Source organism: Vidua macroura, chromosome 2 (genome assembly GCF_024509145.1).
Source record: "Vidua macroura isolate BioBank_ID:100142 chromosome 2, ASM2450914v1, whole genome shotgun sequence".
Lineage (NCBI taxonomy): Eukaryota > Metazoa > Chordata > Aves > Passeriformes > Viduidae > Vidua > Vidua macroura.
Genome location: NC_071572.1, coordinates 72,575,264 through 72,598,331, shown reverse-complemented (window position 1 = coordinate 72,598,331; position 23,068 = coordinate 72,575,264). Strand labels below are relative to the sequence as shown.

Here is a 23,068-nt window from a genome sequence, read left to right as displayed (position 1 = left end):
TTAGACTTCTCCCAGAAACATTTGAGTAATTGAATGGATTTGACCTAGAAATGATTGAAGAGTGGACAACACAAGGTGTTCTTGCTGACCCTTTAGTTTTTCAGAGCAGTTGTGCTTTGTCTGGACATTTCACACTGTAACAGGTGTGGGGTTTTACAGTCTTCCCACACCACATGGGGCCTGCAGCAGTGCAGCGCACCTGCAGAACTGAATTGTGGAAAGGGAACAAGAGCTGCTCACCTTTCCTCCCATCAGCTGGATCATTCCACCACCTGTTCTTACAGATGCCCAGTATCTACATTATTTTTCTGTTCCCTGCATCACTGTACATAGTAGAGGGGGAAATATTTCAGTAAGTGGGAATATGCAAGACATTTCAGAAAATTATATATGGACATTTTAATATTGACATTTTTGCAAATGCCAATTTTTGGAAATGTATTAAAAGTATTCTAATCAAAATGAAACAGAATTAGACATTTTCAGGTATGAAAAAATATTAATACCTGTTGGATACACTTCTATTTTCACAAAATACCATTTTCTAAAGAAAAAACTATTTCATCAGCAGGTTTTGATCAGCTTTATAGTTTCATTTCTCCATCATTTTCTCAGGTAGAGTAGAACAACAAAGAGTCAAAAAAAAATGCTGGTATCTTGTGTTACTTAATTAGTGTTTTTGAATGTCCAGCCTCCTTGCTACCCTCCTTCTCTTAGTGGGTCCTTGGTGCAGATACAAATGCACACATACCCACACACCCAACCCTGAGGTTAAAGCCAGTCTGTTTTAGGTCTTGCTTGATGACAAGAGCTTGGTCCATGTGCTCTCACCTCCACCTTCCTCTCTGTGCCCTCCCAGGCAGGAGGAGGAGCACTGCTGGAGGAGCACTGCTTGGACCCTGTGGAGTTCTTCCCCAGACTGAGCAAAAAGCCAGAGAAGAAATTGCATGTCAGGTATTCATCCACAATTTCCCCCTGGGGCCAGAGCAGGACTTCCAAGGTTACTTTGGTACTGTGGGTTACGGTGGCTGTTCACTTTGTGGGTGAACAGCATTGTCGTGGTCCTCCGGTCCATGGCTCAGCACTGTGCTGAAGGTGCATGGATATATGAAGATCATTTTAAGCATCCTGATGTTTCAGTCACAATCTGTGTTTTACAAAGGCTCCTAAATATTTCTTCTGCTGAGAGCCCTCATATGGTGCAAGAAGAAGGCATTTTCTAAGGGGTCATGGTTGCCCAGTATCCTGGTAAGACACCATAATTATAAGGTTCTCCTCAAGAAACTGATGTTATAGGACCATGGGACCAGTCAAGCCTTCTGCTGGCAGCCACTCAACCTCCTTCGATCAAGAGGTATTGGTGGATGAGGAAATGGGAAAAACAACACGGATATAAATGCAGTAAATTCTGTTGTTAATACTCATTTTATGCAAGGCATCTGGACCTGCCCTCTCTCTGCTATCAGGGGAATTTTGAAGGTTGTGCAAAATGTTTTCTCCTGTTCCTCTGCTGGATTAACAGCTGCAAAAACTGGACCAGCTCAGCAGTTTTAATCCCTGGGTTCCTGTGTGTACTTTCTGATTTCAGAGGCCTCTGTTGGTGGAGAAGAGAGAATTCATACCTCAGTCTGGGGCCAAATGATATAATAGTGGTTATGGGATGTCATCTGTTGTCTTGCACATAATCTTTGCATGTTTTCCCAATCGATCCATAATTGCTTCCACAGGGTGGTGTGGAAAGTCCTGACTTTGGCTGTCTGTAAGTCCATTCCAAGGTCCTTGGCAAGAGCACTCTAATTTGAGATGGAGATGCAGGAGGGTTTTCTCTAGAATATTACACTACAGAGATTGTTCTCCTTCACTTTGCTGTCTGAGCTATATCTGTCCAGAAAATAGAGCACAATAGAGAACAATTAAAAATCTCTAGTATCGCTGGAAATGAGGAAAAATGCCATTGAAGTAGATAATGTAACTGTTGTGATTGAGGTGAGAGCTGGGATTCATTTGTACTGAAATAAAAGCACACAGAGAAATACAGTAGTGGGTTAAGATTCAGTATTATAGGAGTTTCATAGTTTTCCTCTCTAATCCAGTTTACGTGGCTTTGTGCCCACCTGCATGTGGTTGTCTGTTTCATGCAATATGGGCATCTCACAGAGGAATAAAAGTTATACCTGGGGAGCACTAGTGAGATTTCAAACTCTTTAGTATGTCAGAATAATTTCTGAATTTCAGCTTGACTTGCATTTTCCATAACCTCTTTCCTCCTTATATTTTTCTTTCAAGTCTTTATGCCTTTCTAATGTCCTTTTAATGTCTTTATGTTTATTTTGCTTTATTACTTGCACTATGATTTTTTAAAGCTGTGCTCCATATTTACTGTCTTTTCATCTCCTAATCTTGTCTCCCACTGATTTCTTTAGCTTCTTCCCATTCTCCTTCTCCCATGCTTTCTCCCCCTTCTCACTACTGTGATCTACAGAGTTTCTACCTGTTTCCTCTGAAGACATTTGAACTCAGGATGGTCTGAAGAGTTTCATGGGTGCATATGTGTCAACAGATCTTTTAGGGAAACTTATTGTCAAAGCCTCAATTTTAGTAAATAAAATATATTCCCTGTGACTGGAGAGGTGGCTCCTGAATGTTTGCATTAGCTACCAAGCCACATAGGAAATTCTTGAGAATGTTTTCAGTGATTTAATTTCTCGGTTACTAAGTCTGCAGACACTGAATTATTTTGAGTATGCGTGGGCAGATTTTATTTTTGGTTTGTTTTTCCACTATTCCTTTATTTCATTAAGTCTTTGGCCTATTGTTTTTATTTTCTTTTCCTCTTTTATAAATTTTTTCTCTCCCCATAACCTCACTACATCATCTCTTTCCATCTCTGTGTCCTTCTAGGTCCTTTTCATCTTGCTTCTTGTACTCTTTTTCTCCTTGCATTCTTCTTGCTCTTATTGTCTCTAACAGATTTTATCTGCTTCATCTAAATATGCTGAAGGCAGAGAGCACTATGCCTCTAAAGAAACTGGCTTTTATCATATTAAAAATTAAGACTTGGAGTGTTTGGCTTAGGAGGTCAGAAGATTACCTTTCCCGAGACAGTAACTGAATTGAACCCAAAATTCACCTGTATTACTCCTGTAATGTCCTGTGCTGGACACCCTGACTTTGGAAGCAGAGAAAGGAAACTGCCTGAGGTGTCTTTTCTTTGCTAAGCACTCAGGTAGAGTGCAGCCTTTGAGAGCACCAGTGGCTGCCACCTGCCATTGCCTATGGCAAGGAAAAATGGAAGGCTGTGAAGGGATACAGGCTGGGAGAAAGGATTTGGTAACCAGCTCCTCTTGTCTGTAGTTGCCAGTCCTCAGACCCTGTCAGTGAGCCCAGCTTCTGGGTGAGGATTTTGTGTTTGAGCAGGAAGGCAGCCTGCCCAGTGGTGACTGTTAATACATTGCTGCTGCTTTACATAGCAATCATGAATTCATCATGGTCTCTATGAGGGAATGGCTCAGGTTTGAGCAATTGTCATAAGCGTGATTCAGCTTGGCCCTCCCCAGGATGCTTTTAGCGCAGCTGAGCACAGGCACAGGGAAATATTCCTGGCAAGAGGTTGAGGACATTGTATGTAAGTAGATCTGTATGTCTTTGCTCTTGCACATGTGTAACCCTTATGTAAACCCCCATCAAAAACAACTTCAGTCTAAAATAAGTAAGAAATTGCTTGAGCTCATTGAAGAAGCTGGAATATAATAGTGTTCTGTCAGAAATTCGGCATAAAATTGCTTTAAATTGTATGTGTAAAACAAAGCATTTATTGGGATATTGGAATCTGTACTAAAACAGCCTGTGCTGCCACAGAGGGTTTTGCTTTCTGATTTGTACTGTCAAGGCAATCATGCTGCCTTATAAAGTTTAAAAGCTCTGCATTCTTAGACAGACTGTGCTGGCCTGTATGAATGATTTGTATGAATGATTTGTATGAACTGTAGTACACTTTTTACTCAAAAGCTGTACATTTCTGGCAGATTCTTTTGAGTGCTTTTCAAACCTTTGAAGCGAAAAGCTGAGGAGTAAATAAATGGGAGGAAATCACATACAGTAAATCACCAGGAGTGCACAGACAGTTTCAGGACTGTGAAAGAAACAGTGTGAAATATCAATGATTCTGTAAAAGAGATACAATAAAATCAGAAAAAAACAGTCAGGTCAGGTGCTAAGCAGCATGAAGGCTGCTTTGCTCTGCTCCAGCAGCTCGGTAAAGCAGTTAAGCAAACATTTTATAGCTGGAAGTACACGCACTCTAGTTCCTCAAGCTGGGTGCTGTGCCCCTCTCACTCTGAGGGTGGAAGAGCAGCACACAGTTCTTACACCGACAGTCAGAACTCATTTAGTGGGTCAGTGTGTGGGGATGGGACAAAAGCAGTTCTCACTGCATATAGATTTTTGCAGTCAGAGCTCCTGTTTAGTTCTCTGACAGCTCCCAAGCTGCTCTGTCCAGTCCTGCTTACAGCAAGAGTGGAGGAACCCCAAGTTTATCCTTGCAAATGTTCACAAATGTAACTGTGGCAAGGTTGTGCTAGATTTCAGAAAAAAAATTGCTATGCTTTTTGCAGTGAACAACATAGCAATATTGACGAATCTTATAATTACTAGTTGTGATGGATCTTACAGCTCCATCATAAAAATATCACAGGATTTGTTCACGTTACATGAAATTGTTTAATTATCTTCTTGCCTAATAGCCATTAATACTGTGTATGATGTATTTAAGAAGGGAAAAACTATTATGCAGAAGAAATTGTGGCCAGAGTAGAGTGAGAATATGTTAGAGAAACAATTACGCAGACACCAGGGTTGTAGAAGGAGAATGGGAAGAGGTGCTACAGGTGCCGGAGCTGAGATTCCGAGGTACACGGGGGAGCAGAGACCCACTTACAGTAAATGGAAAACCCTATGTCAGAGCAAGTGGAAACCTGGAAGAAGGCTGTGACCCTGTAGGAAGTCCTGGCAGGACCCATGGACCCATGGAGAGTGGAGCCTATGCAGGAGCAGGTTTACTGGCAGGATGTGTGACCCCGCAGGGGACCCATGCAGGAGCAGTCTGTTCCTGAAAGCCTGTGGAAAGGGACCCATGCTGCAGCAGTTCCTGAAGAACTGCAGCCTGTGGGAAGGACTCATGTTGGAGAAGTTTGTGGGGAAATGTTTTCCATGGGAGGGAGCCCATGTTAGAGCAGGGAAAGGGCTTCATCCCTGAGGAGGAATTAGAAACAACATGTGATGAACTGACTTTAACCCCGATTCCCATCTCCCCGTGCCTCTGTATAGCAGAGAACTCTTGCTGTTGTATGAAGGCTTAGGTGCAGGGTAGCAGGACAGCAGCAACGATGCAGCAAAACCAGCTGGTTGCAGGAGGCATGCACTGGTGCATGTACCCTGTACCACATGCAGGAGAGATCCGTGGTCTTTTCTGGGATGAGGGAAACTCTTTGTCACAGCCTTTGCAGGAGGAGGGGGTTGCTGCAGCTCAGGTTTCGGTGTGGGGGACAGCACATGCCTCCTGGTTGTGCTGTCCCTTTGCCACCTGTCCCTCCAGAGAGGAGGGACAAGCATGGCCTCTTGCTGCTTGAAACACAAGGAACCCGAGAAGAACAAGTTCTGGGGGAGTGTGGTGAAGGCAGTGGGATATTTAGGTTATCCCAGTAATATCCAGCCCAGGACACTTGCCCTGTCTTCTGAGGGCTTCTCTGCACAAGAAGTTCTTACTGAATATTTTTTTGATTGGCAATCAGTGTAAGGAATTCCTTATTCAAGAAAAAGCACAGAGTTGTGCTTTGCTGAGTGACCCCATAAGCTGACACAGAGATGCCTTCCTGGATTTAGAAACACCACAGTTATTACACAAAGCATGTCCCATGGATGTGACCTTCTCAGTTCCTCCCACTCAGTAAACAGAGTTATTCTGGTTATTAATTGGTTATTCTCTAGCTATGTCTTCCTTTCAAGAAAGGCACATTTTTTAGAGTAAAATTCACAAGTTAGCTGTTTTCTGTGAAATATATCAGCTTGTGAGGGTCTTGCCCTGGTTGTAGAGAAAGATACGGAGAGGCAGGGGGTGTAATAGATGCAATGTTAGATTTGCTTTGCTGTCTTCTGGGGAAAAGCCATTGCTCTTGTTTTCAAATGAGGCCAACAAATTTCATTAGTTTACCTTTCTGTAAATATCCTGACTTGTTTTAGCAGCAGAAAGGTAACTGTGGCTGCAAAACTGACATTTTGCAAAGACATCTTGAAATTCAGCCAGGGAAATAGTCATTTAATTTCAGCCAGCCACTTCTATTTTCTTTTACTTTATTTGGTTTTCTGTTATTTTTTAAAATCTCTATTCCTCAGTGGAACTTGCCTGCAACTGCTCTGTGCAAATGTGTGAAAGCATTTTAGTACTAGCTTCTTTACCCCTAAAAGCCATAAAGTTTATGTAAAAACCAGATTCTCAGGAGTCAAAAACAGAATGCCAGTCAGGATTCTGGGTACTTTATGCAACAAAGAGTGTTCTGTTGAAGCAACCCCACATTTCCCTATTGCATTAGTGTTTTTCTCCATCACGAAATGGATGTGGGCAAGAAAGCTGCTGAGATGGGTTAAGAGGTCCCTCCCCAGCTGATGCACACAGGACAAAATGAGGTGACCTGCTGGAGCAGATCAGACCTGCAGCCAGAAATACAAAGCCAGACTGACATGAGCTGTGGAAAGAGGGAAAGAATGGTATAGCATCCAGGACATTATCCTGGCTCACTGGCATTCCTTCTGTTGGGGTGTTTTGAGAGAAGGTCTAATGCCCCCTGGACTGTCCTCTCTTTACAGCTTTTGCTGCCAAGAAGCCAATTCCACCCAATAAACTGTCCTAATCCCTAGCCTCTTCCTTCTCCTTTCTTACTTTCAAAGTACATTTGTTGTACTTCTGTTTTAGCCTTGTCCTTTCCCTCCCTCTCCCTCTCCGCCTTCCATGGTGCATCTCACTGAAGAGCAGCCCAGCTGCATCTCAGACCCTGCTGGGCTCCAGGCTGGAAGGGGTGGGTCAGAGTTTCACTTTGAAGCATCTCTGTGGGGCTTCCAAACTGTACTGGGAGAGGAAATTGCTGCCTCCTCCCGTAGCCACATGGTCAAACTCAGCAGCATCAGAGACAAGCCTGGGCTGCTTTTCACATCAAATTTTACCACACAAGAAGAAGGTGACAGAAGTATGATTGAAGGGAAGGTGAGAGAGGGGGAGGAAAGTATGTTCTTCTGAGACTATCTTTTTCTTCTCCACTTTTTCCCCATGAGAACTGGTAGATCCCTTACTAGCTCAGTGCTTCTCTCCAACTACTTTATGCTGCAGTATGGGAAGGGCTGAAAGGAAGTTTTGAGCCACAGATGGCAGCATTTCAGCAATAAGGAGGGCATGGGAGGATGCACAAGAGCACAAGAGATAATAAATTAAGTGATGAAATAATATGTTTAGAAACCAAATAAGGAATGTGCTATCTCTCTGCTTGTACATTTGTGCTCCACTCCCAATGAAACCCCAATGACAAATTAAACTGTCCTTTTGCTTTGTGTTCTTCTTGAAGTGAGCAGTAAGATAAATCTGCATGTCTGGGAAAGGTGAGAAGAATCATCTTTATGTCAGAAAAGTCACACACTTTTTCATTAAAACCTTTTGTGAGGAATATGCTAAATGGCAACAAGTACCGGCAGGACTGACAGGCACTGAATTCTTGGTCTGTTGGTGTCCATGGAGGTCTTTCAATCTCTGGGCTTTAGTTTGAGTAATTTTGACTTTCCATCCTGTGCATTTTCTGCAGTAGCACACCTTTAGTTTTCTCCGTGCCTCACTTGTTTGTGATAGAAACCCCCGAGTGAGAGAGGAGTGTCTCAGTGTGCAAGCTCTAAAGCTGGATGGCAGAGTGAGGTTGAACCGGGCTTTTTGGGAGACATGTGGAGACTGCAAATTCAGTGTGCTATCTGTATACCTGTTGATGTTATTTTAAACTCATATCATGATGGTTAAAGTAGAAGTTAATGGTGATGTAAATTTTCGTTTTCTACTTAAAAAATATATGGGATATTTGCATTTTTAGTTTAAAAATTTAGATTGAAAATTTTGAGTTTTGTAAGTTTCCTTTCCACATGAAAATGTTCATCCTTGTTTTCTAAATGAAGCCATTAATTAGAATTCTTCATATTTCTTCTTCTCATCTGCAGTAAGATACAGCAAGCCATTCTTTCCACTGCCAAAAGGCCAATTTTTTAGAGAAAAGATGGTTGGAAAGAACCCTCAGCAAGCTCAAAATATGCATATAATTTTCCAAGTGTAGTACATGCATTTAAAGGTTTTAAAAGAATGGGTTATGAAATAGTTTAGTTCTGCATGGTTGAAAATGTGTGGGTATTCATACACAGAAAATTACTAGCCCTGTTTTTGACATCCCTAAAGGATGCTATGTGAGGTCACAGAAACCAACTGCTTTCTGAGGACACCACTGATGCTTTGACATCACCAGTGGGGGAATCAGGCAAACCTGAGACATTTGTGACTTCAGTGCTTCCAGACCATGCACTTCCCAAAGGACATCACAGTGGAGCATCCTATTGTTTCTAGCGTGCTGAACTGAGAGTCAGGCAGGCATGAGCATTCTGAATTCAAGTATTTTTCATAAAATACCAAACTATCAGAATGTTTTGCCAACATTCTCTTTGAATATATCTTTTATATTAGAAGTGGATGAGAGAAACAAAGGCAAACAGACTGGAAATTTCCAACATTCAGAAATGCTGAATTATGCAATCATCAATTTTAGTCTTAAGCACTGGGATGTTTTTAATTTAATAGTTATCTGGAGATGATTCTCCATTTCCTTTTATTAGTTTTATTCTGGCACAGCTTCTAACCAGAAAGTGGAAAAGTGAGCCTGAGTAGGTAAGGGACAAGTACAGGTATGACTAAGAAATGGAAAGGTGTACATATAAAGTCATTGTGTGCAACACCTGTGAAGTGTTTATGTCAGAGCCATTCATGCCCTGTTTTCAGAAGGACTAAATAAGGACTATTATTTTAGAATAAGTGCAAGTGATTGCTTGCGTTTCCCTGTGTGTGCCATGTTAAAAGTCCATACTTCCAGCGAAGTGAAAAAGTTATGCACCCCTTCAGTTGTACAGATGACGTGTTTGTGAGTTCTGTAAAGATGAATGAAGTCTGTGGAGTTTTTGCAGTGAGCTTGTGATCACCAGATGTTGGAGTATGTGTGTGAACGCGCGCTGGCGCATCTGTTGTTTGGATAATGGGATATACGCGTGTGGGACAACCGTGCAGTGTAGGTGTTACGACACTTGGGACCACAGCTTCGGCAGGCGTAAATCAGGGGGGCTCAGTGGAAGGAACAAAGTCCAGCAGCGTGCACTTCCTGGAATCAGCATGTGTGATGGCATGTAGGGACTTGGACATGTGGGATTGCGGTTGGCAGAGTGTGTCAGGATGTGACTGGGGGAGCTTCAGCTGAAGACAGTTGCTAAAAGAAGAGAGAAAAAGCCAAGCCACAAATGCACATCTAAGGAGCACGAATGTTAAGGGAAAAGGAGAGAATGCATTCACTGAGGCTGAACCCTCAGGCTAAGTCACCAGTTTTGTGCTACTTTTCCTCCATGAAAGTACATGGGAGCTGTGGGATTTTAGAAATATTCTGAAGGGAAATTCAATTTATGCCTTGGCATGTGTATGTGATATTTCAGATTTCAAGTGAAATAATGTTTATATGACACAATTGCTTTTCATAGCACAGGCTTGATTGAAGTTCCAGCACATCTTTTCCAGGTCCGTGCACCATACTGTTGTAATACAGCCCCGTAACTCATTCAGTTACTCGTGGTTCTGTCCCCCATGAACTCATACCAACTCCATCCCCCATGTTGTTATCCCCCATGTTGTTACTTTTAAAAATATTTTTTTTTTTGTTCCTAGCTTGGTCTTGAAATGCTAGAACTGTGCTCAGGTTCTTTTGGAGAATCTTTTCTCTCAATCCTACCTGCATGGCTACATCATCAGAAAATTGGCTGATTTGGATGCAAGACAGTTGTATGTGAAGGAAATCAAAGGAATAATATGTTTATCATTTGTGAAAATTCCCCAGAATCATTGCTTAGGAAAACATCTGGTCACTCTGCAGAGGTGATTCAAAACAGCAAACAGAACATTAGATTGCAAGAAACTTCCAGTGGAAAGTACCATTGAAAATACTATAATTTCTGCTATGTGAGCCATGGGCAAACCACTGATTTAAACCCCAAATACATTTTTAAGAACTCAATCCCATACATATAGTCAGGTGTCTTTGTGTGTGCGTGTGTATGTGCACCCATGTATGTAATGAAAATAGGACAGATTGAGCAAGCAAGCTATTACAGTCTTTAGAGTCAAGGAGAAGCTTTGTTATGAATGAAATCTGAAAGGATTTGGATTACTGTCAAGAAGTTTAGATAGAGGGCAATCTAAATTGTACAAGGGCAGATAGTCTTCCAAAGTCTGGCACAGAAAGGGATGTGGGAGGTCTGACAGACAGCTTGGCTCATGTAGCATGCAGATGAAAAAAATGCACTTTAATGATTTTTGAACTAATACAAACTGAAACAACAGTTCAACAGGACTAGCCTGATAATTACTGTTTTCCCAAAAGAAAATTGTAGATTGTGAATGAAACTAACAACTCAAACTTGAAACTTCAGCCTGATGGAACTGCATTTTTCTTGTGAAACTATTCCCATGGAAACTTCCTAATGATTTCCTCTTGAAATAGTCTCATTTAGAAAGAAAATACATAGAGTGGCATATATCTTGTTACAACACTGCAGAAAATGGACAGTCATACCATAAAGGCAAAAAGAAGTACTCTTTCTCTTCTTGTGTGTGCAGTTACATGGTGGGACTCACTGCTGTGTGACAGCAGTGCCAAGAGTTCAAAAGGACTAATGGAAATATAGGACCTTTCTTGTTATTAAAATACCATCTGGCTCCCTGATACTACTGCCACAATAACCACCACGGTATAGGAAAACACATATAATGTCTCTTTCCCTGTGGCTTGTAGGCCACCAAATATCAGCATGCAAATATTTAAAATGTTAAACTTTTTCTGTTTGAGCTGTGTTTATGCCTACAAAGAACTTTAATATTTTCTGGACTTCACAGTAATTTTAAATTTCCCAGTGATTCCACACTGATCTCAGGGAGAATGGATACCTCTGCAGCCTTAATCTTGTGTCATGTTTTCTTTTTTTTTATGAAGGATTTTTCTTTTCCTGTCTGGCAGAGAGTAGTCCAAGCCGCAGAATCCAGAAACAGACTGTCCCAGAGTTGGTGCCCCTTTCCACCAGGGAAGGGCCTGCCACAGAGCTGGGATCTAGTTTCAAACTCCTGCACAATTTGTGGTTATTTAGAGCCAACATTTTGGTTTGAATTGGTCTCTAAATATTTGTTGTATGGTTTATTTATAAGAATAATGACTCTGTTTACAGGCAACAGCGTATAATGTATTTAATGCCTGGTCTCTTATTTTTTTAGCTTGCTGTAACTTTCAAGTGCATTTCCACTCTTTAATTTTACAAAAACTCTTGGACATTGGCCAGACAAATTCTTTGTAGTCTGTATAGTTCAGGATCTTGGCCAGATTAAAGTTGTCATCAATTTCACCTCCCTCTTCCTCTAATAACATCCCACTTTTCTCTCTAGTACCTCTAATGTTTTTAAAGGTTGCCATTCTCTGCAGTCTTCTGCATTTTCTTCAATATTATACTCTTTTATTTTTTCTTCTGAATTAACTGAATCTTACTTTTCTGGATGCTCATTTTAAAGCCCTGTATTATTTTAAATATGGTCTTTTTAAATATTCACTACTTAGCAGTATTTTTGTGAGGCTATTGGTGATTCCTTGTCCTAAGCCCAATCTGAATGACAGCTGCAGAGAGTCTCCTCAGGGAATTTTAGGAATCTCTTGTTTTGTTCTATACTGAAATTTCAAATTGCATTTTCCTCAAAGCTAGTCTGACATACTGAAAGCCCAAGCTATTCTTGCTTTCCAGAAGACAATAATACAATATAAACCCTGAGTCCAACTTTTGCTACTTCAGAGGATTTTGTTCTCCTGAACTACAATTGCCAGAAGCCTCTGCTGGGAAAAAATATGCTTATAAAATTCTTTTAAACTAACAAGATACCACCATCCACGGATGGGAGAGTTTATAGAACAGGTTTCTGGTTGACATCTATTTGATGAGATATTTTTAGTTGTGATAGATAGTCTAAAGCATGGACTGATGAATTGCAGGCAGTTTTACTCAAAGAATAAGATGGGATTTTGTATGAAGTCTACAAAGAAAGCCTACATTGTGATATTACTCAGAACGATCTTGGTCACCTAGCTTATGCTTCTGTAGTGAGAATTTGTACTTGCCAAGGATGAGTTCAGAGCCCAGCAGTCAGCATCTCCACCTTCAGCTGATGCATTTCAAAACTGGAGCTGGTGTCTTAGATGTCTGGTCCTAAACCAAATGTTGGCAAAGCATATAAGTTTTGTTTTTCTCAGAATTCTTTGAAAAATTAGCATAGATTGTGAGATAAAAATTCACTTTAAAGTTTAACTGTGGCTTATATTCTTTCTTCTTGCTGGAGCAAAAGTTAACTTTTAAGGGCAAACCCCCAGGGCTGAATATACTAGTAAACTCCAGCTGCTTTGTACTTCTTTGCCAATACTGAGAAGTCATAAACCCAATTTAACTTTCTGGTTAAACCAGGCTTACAGCTGTTTTGCATTGCTGGAGTGGAGCAGAGCAGCTGGAGTATACCCCTGAATCAGGGTGATTTTCTCTTTGCTGAGTTTTGTGTCTCTTTTTTCAGTCTTACATGGAATAAGACAAGGCAGAGGCAGTCAGCTCTTGGCAGTGCACAGTCAAATTGATGCAAGACTTGCATTTAGAGCCAAAGCCACTGTGGGTTTTTTGGTGTCTTTCTGTTTGTTTTTATATTCTCCTACTAGCTGTGTTTGCCATGGGGATATAGTTGTGTGATAACTGTACTGGCCTTAAACTCAGTTTTGGTAAGTGCAGCATTTTTTGAGTGGGTTTGGCATGTTTTGTTGGCTCAAATCATCTTACAAAAACACCTTATAACACTATGTATCAGGAGGATGAAGATGATTTTGAGGTTCAAGTGCCAGAGGAATTCTTCACTTCAGAATAAGCTTGTCTCTATTGGTGCCACTTATGATGGTATCAGGTCATTCCATTTCTCTATGCCACATTATTCCCTCTCTACAACATCTTACAGTTTTGTCTTTTTGAGTCTTGCTGATATGAATGCTATTTTGTCCTGCTGTGGTTTCATGGTCTTAGGCTAGAAATGAATTACTTGAATGCTTCTTTTGGCTGCCTGAGATTGCAATGCAGCATGAATATAGATGAAGTTCTTGGTTTGGACAGGTTTGTACTGTCTCCAGACCAGTAAATTCTGATGCTGGTTGCAACTTGCAGTCAGGATGGAATGAGTAATACTGAGGGATACACGAGGTAAACTTTAAAAGGTATCTTTGAGCAAAAAATCATTCTATGACTCTATTATCAGTAATAAACAGGTTAGAAATTCTAGCTGTATGTAGTCAATAATGGGCTAATTCTGGAAGAAGGGATGATTAATGTAGTAGGGCCTGTGAGTGAATGGAAAAGTTCAGGGGGATAAAATAATCTATAAGAACACCTGCAGAGCTATCTTTGTGTTATTTGTGGTGTGCAGTATGTCCATATGGTTACAATCACCAAGTATTTAGAAACCTTTGCCTACAGCAAGAGCAATTGCCGGATCAGCTGTGCAAAATACACCGTGCTAATTTGAACGGTTCTCTTGAACTCCAGACTGCTTCACCTCTGCTGCTCCTGCTGCCTTTGCCACAGCCAGGCTTCTGGTGTGTTTTTGACACTACTGAGGTCTTTGGTTTAGCTTCTCCCCAAGTATTTGTTATTAGGGAAAACAGTTGTGTACCTGAAGTAGTTGCACCAGCAGCTGCCACCCCACAGCCAGATAAGTTTCCACTCTTACAAACTGTTTGGACTTAGTGAGTTTCTGTTCATTCACTTTTATGGGGCTGTGACATTTTGTTTCTAAATTCCAGTAATGACACACTGCTTTATGCATGGTTCTTAGGCTGCTGATCTTGTGGGGTGGCAGTAGCCAGTTTGAGAATCATAAATCTGAAAAGAACCATGAGATCTGTCTGCAACCAGCAGTAAAAGCAAGATGTCCACTCTGCTCATTTCAGCTGAGCTCATAGGAAAAAAAGAAAACAAAGCAAAACAAAAAAGTTCCCCAAATGTTCTTTGTCCATACATTCCCAGATTTTGTAGTCTGCAGGTCCTAATGGCCAGCAAATCAACTGCAGGGGGGAGGGAAAGACCACCTGTTGTACTAAATATTCACAAACCCTGCAAACAAAAATAAACAGTAAAAGACCAAGCCCTTAACAGCTTGTAACAGCTGCCACATTCCACTCAAAAGAAATCTTTATGCTAATGGAATCTGACAGGATCTACATTAGATATCTACACATACAGAGGAAAAAAACCTAGGAAAAAACAAAAGAAGAAAAAATCATGAGAGAAAGAGAATAAATCTGTTGGACTCCTCTGAGTAGGTGATGTTTTATGTATGTCTTTTGTCATTATTCCCACTCCTGTAGTTTACATTTTTGATAGTTTGAAGTAAAATGTTTGTTGAGTGCATGAGCTGCATGATGTGGCCAAGGACTAAACTGAGCTCTATTTCTTTTATTGGTTAAGTAAGGGGAGCAGTATCCCTGCTGTGCTCCAGCTGCAGCAAAAAATTCTGCTGAAGATCCATCTATGAAGATGCGTAGAAAATAGTCTTTTAATATCCCACATACCAGTTTGCGTCTGGTCCCAAATTGATGAAAACCCAGGAAATTTACATGAGGAACACTGGCTAGCTGAAACATAGAAACAGGTCAGGCAGTAGCACCTTGCTGATTTGTGTGGGATGGCTCTGATCCCAGGACACTGGTGCTAGAAACTGGTTGGGGTTATTGTCTATCATCTTGGGGCACTCAGTGCAGATGCTGACCTCAGAGTCACCATGCTTGTCAGAACAGTGTTTTCCTTCCTCTCTGCCAACGAGAAGCCTGGGGATTTGTGGATCAGTAAAAATTATAAGTTGAGGATTTCCAGAGTGATACAAAGATAGTTGAAATGTGAAGGGGATTAAGAAAGAAAAAATCTGAACTACTCTAATTTTCTTCTATAAGCCCAGAAATGGCCTGGAAGCTTTGAAAGTGACCCTCTGGTCTGGTTAGACTCAAAGGTTGCTAAAAGTTCTGAGAAATTTCCTGTCCTCCAATTCAGTTAAACTGCAGTAAGCAGCTGGATGCATGGACAGTGTGGTTGGAAGCCATCCAACAGGGCAGTAGAAAAGAGAACTATCTTTTTGCAGTGACAGTGAAAGAGAGTTATGCTTCAGGCCTCAGAGAGTTTTTTTGCACATTGAATCCAGAAGTTTTTTCCATGAAATTTACAGTATTTTCCCATTAGATAGTTTTGACCTCCTTGAAATGCAGTTCTTCCAATAGCCTGTCTGGCTTTGACAGATCAGTCCAGGTCCCACGGTCAAAACCACTTGGTCAGTCTGTTTGTCCAGCAAGTTGCCTGTAACAAGGGATAGTGTTTTAGTATTTCTTCTGTATTATGTGTAGGGAAAAACCTATTAGTCTGGAAGAGTTAAGCATTGGCATTTCCCTGTGGTCACCATGTCTGTCTCCACAAAGACCGAAATGTTTGTTTTCTTCTGGCTACATATCACTCCAAAGAATAATAGAAATAATTGGTGGAAGCATCAGGAAAAAAGAACATAAAGAATGAGCAAGAGTAGAAATGGATAGTTTTTGAAGAGATTTGAAAGAATGGGGAAATGAAGGAGGCAGATTGATACTAACTGTGCAGTCAGCAGTAGCTTTGGAGATGTCCACCTCCATAGCTATGGTGCAGCAGGAAGGGCCCTGCTTCAATCAGACAGGTGAGAGGAATGACCTTGTGAAGAAAACCAGTTAAGATCAGAAAGTGCAAGTTTATGGGTTCCTGTAAAAGCAATAAGGAACATTTTTGACTTGGGTCAGTCCCAACTGAAAGTCCAGTGAAATACTATAGATTTAAAAATCTCAGTTGCATCTACTCCCACTTTTGTTAGTGGTCAGTGATGGATGAGCTGGTTGTGAAGTATTATTTCTCAAGGACTGTAACCTAGCAAGAGAAAATCATAAAACTACTTTAATTGCTGGTTGTTTAACTTATGCCTAAAGTGGCACAAATTACAGATTTGTGAGGGTTGAGAGAGACCTTCGAAGTCTACAACAGTCAAACTAGCACCACCGTAATCACCCCTGAACCATATACCTAAGCGCCACATCCAAACACAGTAGGATTGCAGCCTGACATAGTGCAGGAGAGTCAGCATTCCTGGGGCAGTGTTCTGAGAAGGTCTCCCAACTCAGAAAGGAAGCTATGTCATGGGGGATCTGCATTTCCGTCTGATGGGACCTTGAGTTCAGAATGTGGGCTTTTGTATAAGGCACCTCTTAAAGGAGAGACAAATACTCTTATCTTGTCACTTTGGAGATAGAAGAAACTACAGGTAGCTTATCTTCCTCAGAAATCCTTCTGTTTGTCCTTCAGTCATGCACAATATATAGTACCAGCCCCAGGCTGCATCTTTGGGTGCTCACAGTTTTATATATCATATTGAGGCTTCAGGAGCTATTGCCTGATTTCCCTCTGCTCACACCAATATAAAGTAAAATAATTTCTTTGAGTTTAGCAAAGTTACACCCCACTGAAGCTGGTGTGTGAAGAAATCAAGTGTCACTAGGGTTGAATACATCAGATACACTTAACCTCCCCTGAATCCCTGGGTCTGGACTAGGTGTCTCCAACTGGATGACAGCATTCAGGAGAGCTTAGCTCAGGAAACGTTGAAGAAAACACAGAACATGTCTCAGTGCCTATTGAGTCTGAACTATGAGCAACAAAATTAGGGACTCTCCATTTCCAAAATTAGAAGAAGGAGAGGTAGTTACTGTTCTGTGCACTAACTTGGGGGTGATGATAGTTCATAACTCAAGGCACAAAGTAGTATCCCTGGGGAAAAAAGAGTTCTCCTTTGTGTGGTACCACATGTTTGGGTAGATACTGGCTTATCAGTAATTGGTGAACTCCTTTTGAAATTATTGATTTGTGCCAGGATGGAAGATTATATCCAAGGTAAGGGCTCTCCTTTGACTTCCATAATTAAAGAAAGGCCCCTCCAGAAGACTGTAAAGTCAGTGGGATGTTATCAGTATAAATCAGTGAGAGGGGACTTAAGCCTCTGATACTTAATTTTTTGCAGCATGCTCTGCCAGTTAATTCCCAGGGATTCCCAAAGCTCCAGCCACATGCCCAGTTTGAAAGGCTGTCAAGGAAATGCTGGAATGAAGTGGGGACAGCACCTAGCCAAGTGCCATCTGTTGGCCGTTTACCATACTGCCTCAGAGGACAGTTTCTGAGTGACTGAACCAAGCACAGATGATGTGGTCTAAACCCCTCTCTTCAGATTCAGACCTACAGTTTAGTAACTAACTCCTTTCAGAAGGAGGGCTCTGCTTTTCCCTAGATCCAGTCCCTTCAGACTCCCAGTGTAGTTTAAGTTGGACATGAGGAAGAACTTCTTCACAGAAAAGGTGATTAGACATTGGAATGGGCTGCCCAGGGAGGTGATGGAGTCACTGTCTCTATTAAAGGAAAGACTGGATGTGGCACTTAGTGCCATGGTCTGGTTGATGTGGTGGTGTTCAGTCATAGATTGGACTTGATGATCTCAGAGGTCTTTTCCAGCATAATTGATTCTGTATTCTGTGATCTCAGAGAAGATGTATGACTTCTGGTTGATGGTTTAGGACATGAGCAGGTATACAAGCAGATCTTACTGTGATTTGTGAAGTATCCTCTCTCTTTTTGTTGAAGGACAAACTGATTAACCATTCTTAGGGAGACCTAAGCGTAGTGACCCCTACTCATGCTTGCTTCTCCAACACTTTGAGGTGAAATAATTTGAGCTGGAGGAAGAAGATAAGATTTGCTCCTCTGTCACTGGGGTAGTGAAGCAGGGAGCAAATGTCTCAGCCCCTCTGTACTGTCAGGTTGATTATCTGTCCTGTGGCTATAGAACCCCAGAAGATTATCCCATATTGTCTTGAATCACCTTGTGTGTGGGATATTAGTTTTGGATGTAGGACTGGTCTCCATGTAACAATCCTCTATGCATAAGTTTGTGCTTCTCCTTTAGAGGGATGGGCCTATTATTGCTTCAGCCTAACTTGGAAGTCCATGGGACACATAAAGAACTCACTTTTCAAAATTGATTGGGACCAACAAGTACTGAGCCTTTCTTGTGTCCTGCAGAACTTCTACAATGTACTGGCAGATTGTTTAAATAACTGACAAAGCTTACTGAAAACACCCCTCAAACAAAATGTCCACTGTCCAGTGACATCACCTAGGGATCTCATAAAAGAGAAAAGCTTCCTGATGACACTTGGGGCTGGAAGTTTCTCATAAATTATAAGTCAAACAGTTTATGTCCATACCACAGCAAAATGGATTTTCCAGAAATGTTTCCATGTGGCAGGAGGTGAGGATGGTGGTTCTGTGGGTGGTATCTTCACTGCCTCTTTCTTCTTAACCATAGTCTCTTCTTGACCTGCAGGCTGATGTGCAGGCTGATGTGCAGGCTGATGCGCAGGCTGCTCCAGGAGATGCTGTCTCTCAGAAACTCTGTAAACTTCAGACTCAGCTTCCATGACCTCAGGGTTGTTAAAGAGTTTCTGGCATTTTCTTGGTATGGAAGGAATTTTACATGCCATGATTTGATCACATTTTTAGCACAGACTGATTGTTACTTTTTGTCTCCTTAGGTTTCCTTTGCAGACAGAGATACTTCTTTCTTTCTTCACATGCAGAGGATACATCTAAATAGCTATCTTGTTCATTCACTGGGATGCTTTTACTGGTGTGATCAACGAGGACACTCTAAAATATTGATTCTGTTTGTTCTTTGAAACCCACAGAACTCTTTCTGAGCCATTTGATGGAGTGTTTCACATAATTTTATTCTTTTCCTAAATATCATCCAGTGCAAATCTATTAAAAATAAGGTTGGAAACATAACTACATTGCTTTGCAGAATGTATTGTGAATTATTTTGATGCAATGTGGGTGTGCAACACTGCTATTTGCAAAGTTTCATCTTAGCTCTCTGTATGAAAGTGATGCCTGAACATACACAGCATATCTACCTAATAAATTCATTAAATATTTTTGCAAAGAAAGGGCCACCTGACTCAACATGCCAGCCTGGACTTTTAAACTAGTTGAACCTCATTTTTTTGTTTGTTTGTTTATTTTTTGACCAAACCTTCTTCTTCTCCCCCATACAGGTGGTTGTGTCATGGGTTCTTTTCTGAAGTTGGCTTCAGTTGTTTCTTTGGTAGCATGTTCCATATGTTTACTATCACCTTTTTTTGTCCTTTAGTAGCCTAGAGCATTTTCCTCACCAAAAGCTTCATGGTTATCTTTCCAGGAAATATCCTTGTTCAAAAAAAGTTTTATAGGAGCAAATAAAACACATTTCCAGAATAGTGCTGCCAAACAGCAAAATAAAAATGTTCAGTGTTTTTGATGATGAAGACATTAAAGAGAATAAAAAACTGTGTTGTTTAAAAATAACCAATTCTTTAATAGTACTGCAGGAGAATATTCAATTAAATGAAAGATAGTTTTCCACTAAGCCCATCGTATCTTAGCTTGAAACGACAGATTGAATTATTTTTTTTTTTTCATTTCTGTTTTTCATCTATATTTTGTACTCCTGCCATTGCTTGCTACTATTTATATTTTATGTTAAGGGTGTTTTTTTTTTTCAGCTGTTTCTAAAATTTTACAAAAGAAGCCAGATATCATGTTGGAAAATCAAACCCCCAAATCAGGCTATAAATCACAAACCCCCATACATATATATGCCATATAAAAAGGCCACTGTACTATTCTTTAGCACTTCCTGTGTTGACTTTCCTTCTCTTCCCTCCTCTTACCCCTCACAGCAGGTAGAACTGAAGGGTCTTACCTGGCTTCTTTACTTTGCAGATTCAGAACAGAGCACTGGGTCAGACACAGAGGTGCTGGCAGAAAGGACATCCTGCTCATTTGGCTCCCATTCTGACCTTACATCTGGTGGCTCAGGCCCTCAGCCTCCTCCACCTTCATCCATGGAAGAGATCCAGGTAGAGTTGCAGTGTGCGGACCTCTGGAAAAGATTTCATGATATTGGGACAGAAATGATCATCACGAAAGCAGGCAGGTAAGACATCTCTGTCCTTCTGTCTAGTTAAAAAAGAAATCATAACCAAACAAACCAAATTTTATTTAATTGATTTTTAAGAAAGAAACATTTTTTCCCATTCTTGATAATCCAAAGGGATAAACATGCATAAAAAAGAAATTGTCTGTCTGAGTTTCTCAGCTGTGTTTCCTATTAGGTTTCTTAAGACAAGTGAAGTTGTTTCATATGACTGTTTGAATAAGTGGCTCCAAACAAGAACTGGCAGCTGCAGGAAACCATTGAGGATAGTTGTTCCTTTGAGCAAATAAATCAGGAAACAATCATTGTACTGTTGTCTGTACTGAATTTAAGATGAGCTATAAATTTGGGGGTGAGCCATTTGAGTCTCCTTTCAAGTTTCCATAGCACTTCATAAGCTTACTGATTTAATCTAAAATATAGTGAAATTCAAACTCACCTTTCCACCAAATGAGTGTCTTCCTGCAGCTCTAAATAGATGCAGTGTTAATGACTTCCTGTATAAAAAATGTGCAAGCCTAATGTTTTCCTTTGCTATTGTAGTGATACCACGACAGCTGAGGTTAGAAAGAGCCACTAATTAGCCAGATATTTTAAAAAGGAAAACCTCACCATGACAGGTTAGCCAAGGGGAAGATCTTCACTGCTGACTACTATTTAAAAATGGCTGGGAGTCTGTTTGCCAAAACACAACCTAGAGGTAGTTGTACGTTTCTAGATGTCCCAAACGAGGATTTTTAGGCACGTTTGCATTAGCAGGCCGTTTCCCACCTTCACCTAATGAGGTTTTAATTCCGATTGACGCGGAGAAGGAGAATGTCAGCACCACGGACAGAGCCCGCCAAGGCGAGCAAACACCGGGAGTGACCCGGGAGCTGTCCCGGCTGCGCCGCAGAAATGCAGCAGTGAAATTTTACCCAAATTTTAGGGAAAACCCAAGGTGCTCTATTGTTTACAGCGTTGTTTCATATCCGTGCTCTTAAAATTTGCCAGAACAGCTCGAAATGTTGTTTTACATTCTCGTGAAGTGAGCACTATTGCTCTCTAGCCCCAGAAAGTCCAGATAATTCAAGGAAAGTTACACTGGACAAATAACCCAGATGATCCCTAATAAACAGCTGGTTTTGACCTTCTGCCTCAAATGGAAGAGGCAAAGTAACAGGAATGATATCACCAGCTATTGTGCAACACCTCCTCTCTGGAGATGTTAAAGCAAACACAGAGAAAATAATTATTATCCTCTTTTCATAGGTGGTGACATTGAGACCTAGACAGATTAAGTGATCTGTCCAGCATCATTAAATATGGCACTGGAAGAACCAACTTCCTTCTTTCTGGATTTATTGTCCTGGTGCCCGGACCATGCTGTTTCAGAAACTTAAAATAAAACATAATTACATGTTAGATGAACTATAATTAATTCTCTGATAATACATGGACTAGATAGACCTAAAAGCAGCATAAATATGTTTTTGCCCACCAGTTCAAAGGAAAATGGCCAGAACTTAGTGGTATGAAGAGGATCTTGGCAGCTCACACATTTCTGAACAAAGTAGTTGACTTTTCAGACATCTTACAAGCTCCAGGGTGGATAATTTTTTCACTACAGATACAGATCATGTATCACAATGGAGTCATAACTTCCTGTGCAAATCATATATTTATTATAATCCTAAATAATATTCCTTCTCCTTGAAAGGAGATGCTTGTAATTACTTGAGTCCTGATGACCAACTGTCACATTACCACCCACAGAAAATCTATGTAACTACTAAATAGATGTGTTTTTTCCTACTTGATGATGTTCTTCTCCAGAAGTGATGTCAACAATATTGGAGGGCCGCTTTTCTTTTCTTTTTCTGTTGACTACCTTTGAGGTTAATCATCGCAAAGCATGATGAAGAGCTGGGCGGTTTCTTTAGGTAATACACCTGTTTATTGAGGATGGTCCTTACAGGTGTAATAGAATTTGCAAATTAAATGGTTAACAGTCCAACAGGTTAAACAGTTTTCTCTCAGGGAATATGTGTCTGTGATGCGTGAGAGCTGGATCTAGCAATCCTGTTTCTCCATATGGGATGCATGATACATGACGTGTTCCAGAGATTAGATTTTATTATTTCTGGCATAAATAGCAGAACTAGTGTTATTTCCTGAAGATTTCCTACTACTTATTCAAATTGTTAGGGACACACAGAGTAGTTTGCATCTGCTTCCTTCCCCATGAGAAGATTTTATTCTTGTTGCTTTCTCTTTGGAAACCCTGAGTCCCATAAGGCCTTCTTGTTTTGAAAGCCATTATAATTACAGACTCAGTTGCCTACAACTACAGCTGCTCCTTAATTTTCTATGACTTGTAAAGCACTGCCTAGTTCCTGCCTGTCCCCACAATGTCTCTCTGCTCTTCTTGTGTAATGCTAATTTCTAACCTACGTTCTCATTTCAAACATATTTCTGGGGCTATATCCTGCCTATGTCAGGCACACTGCATTTTTTGACTTTCAGACTCCTACTCTCACTCACTTCTAATTCTGCTTTGTTGTTTTTCTTTTCTTGATGCTGTATTTATAGACATTTTTTTTTCTTCTCTGG

The 23,068-nt window shown here is 40.8% G+C and overlaps 1 protein-coding gene across 1 annotated transcript in view; it reads left to right on the top strand.

Moving 5' to 3' along the window:
* The window catches only part of TBX15 (T-box transcription factor 15), a 90,345-nt gene that overhangs the window by 32,883 nt on the left and 34,394 nt on the right, over positions 1-23,068 (top strand). The window contains exon 2 of the mRNA XM_053970279.1: positions 20,263-20,476. Coding sequence (XP_053826254.1) covers positions 20,263-20,476 — 214 coding nt within the window. The remainder of the gene's footprint in view (positions 1-20,262; positions 20,477-23,068) is intronic.